The following is an 8,984-nucleotide window of genomic DNA, read 5'->3' as shown; positions in this document are numbered from 1 at the left end:
GTGCAGGGCTGGGGCCGGTGGGCTGGGGGTGCAGGGCTGGGGTGGCAGGGCTGGAGGGTAGGGCTGGGGGTGCAGGGCTGGGGCCAGCAGGCTGGGGACACAGGGCTGGGGGTGCAGGGCTGGGGGGGCAGGGATGCTGGGGAAGCTGAGCCTGAGGCCGTGCCCCACCGCCCACAGCGTCTGCACCGCCGGCCGCTGGGTGTGCAAAGACCTGGTGTGCCCGGGCACCTGTGCCCTGGAGGGCGGTTCCCACATCACCACCTTCGACGGGAAGAAGTACACCTTCCACGGGGATTGCTACTACGTGCTGATGCAGGTAGCTGGCCAGGCGGCCGGTGGGCTGAGCTGGGGCCTGGCCCCGCGTCTGGCTCCGTGTCGGTCACTGCCACCGCCCCTGTCCCCCGCAGGGCGACCACAACGACTCCTACGCCCTCCTGGGTGAGCTGGCCCCCTGCGGCTCCACGGACAAGCAGACCTGCCTTAAGACGGTGGTGCTGTTGGCCGACAACAAGAAGAACGTGGGTGCCCCCCACCCCCCCCGCCCAGCACCCCAGGGCCCCCGGGGGCCTTCTCAGCCCGGCCGTCTTCTCTGCCCCTCCTGCAGGTGGTGGCCTTCAAGTCGGATGGCAGCGTCCTGCTGAATGAGCTGCAGGTGAACCTGCCCCACGTGACAGGTGAGTCCTGCCCCCGGAGGGCCCAGCGGGGTTGGGGGCTGCTGGTGGGAGGGCGGCCCCCACAGCTCGAGAGCCCCTGCTGACCAGCTGGGCCCCCTGCCGCCTGCCTTGCAGCCAGTTTCTCCATCTTCCAACCGTCCTCCTACCACCTTCTGGTGAGCACCGCCTTCGGCCTCAGCCTGCAGGTCCAGCTCGTGCCCGTCATGCAGCTCTTTGTGACGCTGGGCCAGGCCGCCCAGGGCCACGTGCAGGGTGAGTGGTGCCCTCGGGCAGCCCCCACAGAGGCCCCGCTCGGGGCCTGCCCCCCTGCGCCCTGCCCCTTTCCAACCCTGTCCTGGCCCCTCAGGCCTCTGCGGGAATTTCAACGGCCTGGAAGGGGATGACTTTAAGACGGCTGGTGGGCTGGTGGAGGCCACGGGGGCCGGCTTCGCCAACACCTGGAAGGCCCAGTCGAGCTGCCATGACAAGCTGGACTGGCTGGATGACCCCTGCTCCCTCAACATCGAGAGCGGTGAGGCTCAGCCTCGTGGGGCGTGTGGGGCTCCCAGGGGGACGTGGCACGTGGGTGGGGGCAGGTGGAGGCCCGGTGGCCAGCCCATTCACCTGTTGCTTTCTGCCACATGGCTGGTTTATGGTGGCCCATGGTGGCTGTCCGCCAAGAGCCGCGGCAAAGGAGCCCGCCTGCTCGTTAATCACTGGGTGGTGGCTCCCGTCCTGGGGCTGGTCTGGTGCCATGACCGCATGCCTTCCCACCCACCATGCCGCCCACCATGTCCGGGGAGGTCGGGGGAGGGGAGGCGGTGGGTGTCCCTCCTTACAAGGGGCGTGGTCTTGCACGGAGCTGGAGGGGCCTGGGTGGGCAGGCAGCTGGGCTCAGGAGACCTGCTGGAGGGCTCTGCCCCCGCTGAGGCTCTGACCCCCTCTCCAGCCAACTATGCTGAGCACTGGTGCTCCCTGCTGAAGAAGGCAGAGACCCCCTTCGGCCGGTGCCACTCAGCTGTGGACCCCTCGGACTATTACAAGGTGGGTGGGAACCACACGTGCACTGCTCACCACCTGATCCGTGCCAGCAAGGTGTGCCCTGTGCCCGGGCTGAGCCTGACCCTGCCTGCCGGGCTGCCGCTCGAAGTTGCCGGGGGTGTTTGTGCAAGCACCTGTGTGTGTGCGTGCATGCGTGTATGTGCACCTTGCAGGGACGTAAACCTTTGTGTAAACATGCACAGGTGTCTGAGTGTGCACACCTGTGTGTGCAGGTGGGTGTCCGTGCCCACCCTCTTCCCTCCCTCACTGCCTGCCTCCTTCACCCCCAGAGGTGCAAGTACGACACGTGTAACTGCCAGAACAGCGAGGGCTGCATGTGTGCCGCGCTGTCCTCTTACGCCCGCGCCTGTGCCTCCAAGGGCGTCATGCTGTGGGGCTGGCGGGAGCAAGTCTGCAGTGAGTGCCATCCTCTCTGTGGTGTCTGGTGTGCCCCGTGGCGGGAGGGGTCAGCCCACCGTGGCAGCCCTCTGCTGCTCTTTGTTCGTGGCCCCCAGCGTGGAGGGGCTACCGTGGGCTCTCGTGGGCCCCTTGGCTGGGCGGGCAGATGCCCGTCCTGGACAGAGTGGGGCTCGGGGTGGCCTGCGGGGAGGGGAGCTGGGGGCCGTCCCTCCACGCCTCACGCTGAACCCTCCGCTCTCCGCAGATGAGGACGTGGGCTCCTGCCCCAACTCACAGGTGTTCCTGTACAACCTGACCAGTTGCCAGCCCACCTGCCGCTCGCTCTCCGAGGCCGACACCCACTGCCTTCAGGGCTTCGCGCCCGTGGACGGTTGTGGCTGCCCCGATGACACCTTCCTGGACGAGAAGGGCCGCTGCGTGCCCCTGGCCAAGTGCTCCTGCTACCACCGTGGCCTCTACCTGGAGGCTGGGGAGGTGGTGCTGAGGCAGGAGGAACGCTGGTGAGTGGTGGGCTCAAGGGGGAGCGTCCCCGTGTCCACCCGCTCCCCCCCGAGAGCCAGGCCCGCTCACCTCCCCCTCTTCCCCGCAGCGTCTGCCGGAACGGGAGGCTGAACTGCATGCAGGTCCGGCTGCTCGGCCAGAGTAAGTGGACGCTGCCATGGGTATGCCTTCCTGCGCCCACCCCGTCCCTGCTGGCCCAGCCCCCCACCCCAACTTCCGTTGAGGCGAGGTGTTCCCCTCTGTCCCTCAGGCTGCGTTGCTCCCAAGATCCATGTTGACTGCAGCAACCTGACCGCACTAACCATCCAGAGCCCGCGGCCTACCAGCTGCCAGACGCTGGCTGCCGGCCACGTGAGTGTGGGGGGCCGCCCGCGGGGGAGGGGGCGGACAGGCTTCCACACTGGCCCTGGGGTCTAGATGCCGGTCCTGCACACGCCTGGGCCGCACCGGCCCTCCCGTCCCTGGGGGCCCCCGCCCAGCCCCCGGAGGGCTCGGGGCCTGTGCGGGGACTCCTGGCCGGCAGCCCTCGCCGTCTCCCGGCCCAGGTGTGAGCCCGAGAGAGGAGAGAGGACAGGGGTCGGGGCAGGGAAGGGACAAAAGGGTGTCTGCAGTGTGAGGAGAGGGGGCGGGCACGGGAAGGGCCGGCTTGGCCATCGGGGCCTGAAGCCCGCTCTCCGGCCCCTGCAGTACCAGACGGAGTGCATCAGCGGCTGTGTCTGCCCGGACGGGCTGATGGATGACGGCCGCGGCGGGTGCGTCGTGGAGGAGAAGTGTCCGTGCGTGCACAACAAGGACCTGTACTCCCCCGGGGACAAGATCAAGGTGGACTGCAACACCTGGTGAGTGGCCCGGCCCGGTGGACCCTGCCCCACGCGCTCTGGCGGGGAACGTGCCGCGGGGGTGCGGGGGCCGCACCGTCCACACGGCCGAGGGTGTGGAGGTGTGGTGCGTGAGCCGCTGGCGGGGCTGTCCACACGGCGCTGCCCTCTGAGCGGGGTGGGGGTGGACCTGGGCCGCTGCGGCCCCTCCAGGCCCCCTTCCCCCTCTCCTCAGCACCTGCCGGCGAGGCCGCTGGGCGTGCACCGAGTCCCTGTGCTACGGCTCCTGCTCCGTCTACGGCAGCGGCCACTACGTCACCTTTGACGGGAAGTACTATGATTTCGACGGGCACTGCTCCTACGTGGCGGCTCAGGTGAGGCCAAGGGCCTGCCCGGCCCCGGGGCCCCTTGCCACACTCGGAGCTGCCGTCAGCCCCGCGAGGGGACCCCAGGGAAGGGGTCGGTGTTGGGGCCAGCCCTGCCTCAGTCCGCCCGTTCTGTGGCCCTCCCACACAGCGCGGGGAGTGAGGGGCTTGTGTGTGGGGTTGAGGGTCCTCCCGCCACCTGGTCACCCCTCTTTGCAGAGGAGGGCTGCGGCTGTGCAGAGTCCAGCTGGGGTGGGGCTGGGGAGCGCCGGTGGCCTGGCCGGTCTGGCTCACACCCCCTGTGGCGCCCCAGGACTTCTGTGGCCAGAACTCCTCGGGCTCCTTCAGCATCATTACTGAGAACGTTCCCTGTGGCACCACGGGCGTCACCTGCTCCAAGGCCATCAAGATCTTCTTGGGGGTGAGTGCCGCCTGACCCTGGGGACACCTGAGCCCTCAGGGACCCTCGGACCCGGCCAGTGACGGGGCCTCTCCCCTGGCACAGAGGACGGAGCTGAAGCTGGAGGACAAGCGCCGTGTGGTGATCCAGCGGGACACGGGCCACCACGTGGCCTACAGCACCCGGGAGGTGGGCCAGTACCTGGTGGTGGAGGCCAGCATCGGCATCATCGTCATCTGGGACAAGAAGACCAGCATCTTCATCAAGCTGGCCCCGTCCTACAAGGTGCGTGGCGGACCTCCCCGGCCTGGCCTTCCTGGTGCCGTCAGAGCCCCCGCACGGAGCCCCCGGCTCGCTGTCTCCACAGGGCACGGTGTGCGGGCTGTGTGGGAACTTCGACCACCGCTCCAGCAATGACTTCACCACGAGGGACCACATGGTGGTGGACAGCGAGCTGGACTTTGGGAACAGCTGGAAGGAGGCCCCCACCTGTCCGGACGTGAGCGTCACCCCGGATCCGTGCGCCCGGAACCCGCACCGCCTCTCCTGGGCCGAGAAGCAGTGCAGCCTCATCAAGAGCTCCGTCTTCGGCGTCTGCCACAGCAAGGTGCGGCGGGCCGTGGCGGGCCCGTGGCCGTGGGCTCGCGCTCGGTAGCCAGCCTGCCGCCACCACGCGGCACCTTTCCTGCAGCTTCAGCTCCACCTTCTGTCCTCCCCTGGCTCAGCCCCTCCTCCTGCGCCTTCCGGGGAGGGAGGAAGGACACCGGCGGCTTGGGCGTGGGGGGCTGGTGGAGGGTTGGCCGCCTGTCTCCGGAGAGGCTGGTGCTGGGTGACCGCGTCCTGTCCCGGGGTGCGGAGCTCCTGGGCAGGTGTGGCCCCACGTGGGCGGTGCGGGCCCAGGGCACATGGAGTGTTCTCCCCCAGGTGGACCCCAAGCCCTTCTACGAGGCCTGCGTCCATGACTCCTGCTCCTGCGACACAGGCGGGGACTGTGAGTGCTTCTGCTCCGCCGTGGCCTCCTACGCTCAGGCGTGCACTAAGGAGGGGGCCTGCGTGTTCTGGAGGACGCCAGACCTGTGCCGTGAGTGTCTGCCCGTCCTGGGGCCGGGGGGCTGCGCTGGCAGTCCTTCCCCCTGGAAGCGATGGGCATATGGGGTCCCCTTTCTGCCTCACTGGCCCCAGGGCCCAAGTGTTGCTCCTTGGGGGCTGTGCTGGCCTGGCCTCAGCCCTCCCTGAATATGACCAGCCCTGCCCCCCGTCTGCAGCCATCTTCTGTGACTACTACAACCCCCCAGACGAGTGTGAGTGGCACTATGAGCCCTGTGGGAACCGCACCTTCGAGACCTGCAGAACCATCAACGGCATCCATTCCAACATCTCCGTGTCCTACCTGGAGGGTGAGCGGGCCTCGGGGGCGGAGGGACGGCATCCCCGCAAGGGATGCCCCGTGGAGCTGGGGCCCTGACGTCCAGGTAGACCGGGGTCACCTTGCTTCTGAGTGTGCTCACGGAGCTGAGAGACGCAGACAGGATCCAGGAGCGGACAGGGCCCCCAGGAAGCTGCAGGGTGGGACAAGGCAGGGTGTCCCGGACAGCGGGTCTGGGGGACTCCGCAGGGCCTCTGAGCCGAGATCTAGGGGCGTGATGAAGTGAGCCAGCTCTGGGAGGGAGCATCCTAGCCCGTGGGAAGGACGTGGGGTCAGGCTGGCTGTCCCTTTGGCCATATGGCAGCATATAGGGCCCAGTCGGGGGGAGGGGTCCAGGCCTCTGTCCTGTGGTTCCCTGGCCTTCCCAGAGGAAACTCCTGGAGAGAAGGACCTGCTGTGATGCAGGCGACGGGTGGGGTGTGGTTGCCGTGGGACCCTCCGCAGTGGTCCAAGCCCCGTGCCCTGTGCCCCGTCAGGCTGTTACCCCCAGTGTCCCAAGGACAGGCCTATCTATGACGAGGACCTGAAACAGTGCGTCCCGGCTGACAAGTGCGGCTGCTACGTCGGGGACACCCGCTACCCGCCTGGAGGATCCGTCCCCACCGATAAGGACTGCCAGTCTTGGTACCTAAGCTCACGTGCCAGGCCCGGGGGAGGTCAGACACACCCGCACGCATGCCACGCGCTCACACACGCAAGGGTGCGCACGCGGCCACATTTGTGGGCCGCGGGAGCCAGGGCTTGGGGGCACGAGCTCCTGTCCACCGGCAGCCTCCTCTGCCCGCCGTTGCTGGCCTCACCTCGTCCTCCTCCTCTGCTCACAGTCCGAACCGGGCGACGGACTCGGAGCCGCAGGAGGGCGGGAGGCCAGGGCGGGGGGCCAGGAGGGGCCCGTCCCTGGGGTCTGAACTCTGCACTTGCTTTGCAGTGTGTGTACCAACACCTCGGAAGTCGTCTGCCGGCCAGAAGAAGGTAAGCCGCCCCCTGTGTCCACCCCAAGGGGGCCCCGGGACAGCCCCCAGGCGGCCTGTCCCCGGACTTCGGGGGCGGGGGTCCGTCTCACCCTCCCCCGCCCGGTGGCCCCCCAGGGCCTTCCCCGGCTCAGAGCTGGCTCCGACTTGCCGCGGTCTCCCCACGCTGGTGACGGGAGCCGAGGTCGCCCGTCTGCCATCCCGCTTCTGTGCCCTTCAGGGCCCGGACGTGGAGTCCCGAGGGGTACTTGGTCCAGTGTATGTTGACACTGGGGGACGTCTGAGGGGTTCTGGAGAGTCTCTGTCTTGTTCCTGCCCTGCTCACCTGGGCCTCCCTCCTGCCCCCCAGGGAAGGTTCTCAACTACACCCAGGACGGCTCCTTCTGCTACTGGGAGATCTGTGGCCCCGACGGGTCGGTAGAGAAACACTTCAATATCTGTGTAGTCTCCACCCCCCGGCCGCCCTCCACCGCGATCCCCGTCACCACCACCACCACCACCCCGACCACCCCGACCACCCACACAAGTAAGGCCCCAGGGCCACGCTCCCCTCACCCCCCCCACCCTGGCGTGCCTGCCTTCCCCCCAAGCCCAGCGGAAGCGGCCCTTCCAGGGACCGAAGGGGGACGGGGGTGGGGGGGGCAGGACGCAGCAGGCTCTCACCTCTGTTAGCGGGCTGGAGGTGACAACGACCGGCGTCTTGGCTCAGGGGATGTCCCTGGGCCCCTGGCCTTTCGTGTGGAGATGCCAGCCAATATCACGACCACACCCCTGAGCCCAGACCGCAGTGAAGGTGACCCAGGGATATTTCCTGAACCAGCAAGAGAATATCCCTGAGGCTGTCCTTGAGAAAGCAGACAAACGTCCCTAGACTCCCATGTGCTCATTCCCACTGAGATGGAAGCCACCACTGGACAAGCCGCTGGGGCGCGACAGCCTCAGGAAAGCGGAAGTTGTTAAAATGAAAAAAGATTTTTAAAGACGTCCGACTATCTAACGACAGGTTTCTTTCCCTCCCCGTGCTTCTGTAGCTCCATCCTCGGCCCCAGTGACTGCAGGTAGGTCCCTTGGGCTGTCCCCAGCGGCGGGTGGGCGGTGGCGGGCCAGGAGGGAAAGGGAACTTTCCAGGAGACCCAGCTGTGGGGCCAGGTGGCTGGGCCGCTCGCTTGTGTGGGGCGGGTGCCCTCACCAGTCCCTGGGCTCAGCACGGGGAGCGGACCGGTGCTGGGTGATGGCACTGTCGGTCAGGAGTCCAGACCAGGCCACTTCCCATGGGCCTCCTCACTGCAGTGGGTGACCCTTCTGGGATTTACTTTTTTGGGCACCAGGATTTGAAATCAGCTGAGGAAAGGGCACAGGGCCGGAGCCCTGGGGCCGGGGTCTATCACCCAGGTGCGGCGTGAGGGGCTCTTCCTTCTCCGGGGCTCAGTGTGCAGTGGTGTCCGGCCCTATACTCTATAAACGGGCTCTTTGGCCATGATAGGAAGGGCGGTCATGGGGACTCTGACCTCTCCGGGCCCCAGGGAGCTCCCTGGAAGCTGGTGGAGACCAATCTCGGGTTTTCCTTCCCCAGAGCTGTGCTGCTTCTGGTCCGACTGGATCAATGAGAACCACCCCACTACGCAGAGTGATGGTGGAGACCGGGAGACCTTCCACAGCGTCTGCAGTGCGCCTGAGGACATTGAGTGCAGGTTGGCCACGGAGCCCCACCTCAGCTGGGAGCTGGCGGGCCAGAAGGCACAGTGCAATGTTTCCTTTGGGTTCATTTGCTACAATGAAGACCAGTTTGGAAACGGGCCATTTGCGGTCTGTTATGACTACGAGATACGTGTCAACTGCTGCATGCCGATGAATGAATGTCCCCCGTCCACAACCACGGCCCCCACGACCACTCCCACCACCTCCACCTCAACAACGACCATGACCTCCACACCTACGCCAGGACCCCCGACTACCACCACCACGGGCACCCCGACCCCAACCCGCCACCACTCCGACCACCGCGCCGTCCACCACGCCGACCACCACACCGACCACCACGCCGACCACCACTCTGACCACCACTCCGACCACCGCGCCGACCACCACGCCGACCACCACCATCACCAGCACTCCGACCACCACTCCAACCACCACGCCGTCCACCACCATCACCAGCACTCCGACCACCACGCCGACCACCACTCCGACCACCACGCCGTCCACCACCATCACCAGCACTCCGACCACCACGCCGACCACCACGCCAACCACCACGCCGACCACCACGCCGTCCACCACCATCACCAGCACTCCGACCACCACGCCGACCACCACGCCAACCACCACCATCACCAGCACTCCGACCACCACTCCGACCACCACGCCGTCCACCACGCCGTCCACCACC

The 8,984-nt window shown here is 67.4% G+C and overlaps 1 protein-coding gene across 1 annotated transcript in view; it reads left to right on the top strand.

Annotated features, from left to right (window-relative positions):
• MUC2 (mucin 2, oligomeric mucus/gel-forming) overlaps positions 1-8,984 on the top strand; it is a 25,465-nt gene that overhangs the window by 4,511 nt on the left and 11,970 nt on the right. Inside the window, 22 exon segments of the mRNA XM_034644859.1 lie at positions 178-316; positions 408-518; positions 605-674; positions 789-926; positions 1,021-1,185; positions 1,603-1,697; positions 1,985-2,111; positions 2,359-2,614; positions 2,704-2,756; positions 2,866-2,966; positions 3,303-3,454; positions 3,669-3,807; positions 4,112-4,219; positions 4,304-4,483; positions 4,566-4,805; positions 5,123-5,279; positions 5,464-5,595; positions 6,101-6,248; positions 6,553-6,596; positions 6,945-7,121; positions 7,627-7,653; positions 8,169-8,974. Of these exon segments, the coding sequence (XP_034500750.1) occupies positions 178-316; positions 408-518; positions 605-674; positions 789-926; positions 1,021-1,185; positions 1,603-1,697; positions 1,985-2,111; positions 2,359-2,614; positions 2,704-2,756; positions 2,866-2,966; positions 3,303-3,454; positions 3,669-3,807; positions 4,112-4,219; positions 4,304-4,483; positions 4,566-4,805; positions 5,123-5,279; positions 5,464-5,595; positions 6,101-6,248; positions 6,553-6,596; positions 6,945-7,121; positions 7,627-7,653; positions 8,169-8,974 (3,565 nt within the window).

Source organism: Ailuropoda melanoleuca, chromosome 16 (assembly GCF_002007445.2).
Source record: "Ailuropoda melanoleuca isolate Jingjing chromosome 16, ASM200744v2, whole genome shotgun sequence".
Taxonomy (NCBI): Eukaryota; Metazoa; Chordata; class Mammalia; order Carnivora; family Ursidae; genus Ailuropoda; species Ailuropoda melanoleuca.
Note: the sequence above shows the minus strand (reverse complement) of the source record. Positions and strands in the feature narration are given on the sequence as shown.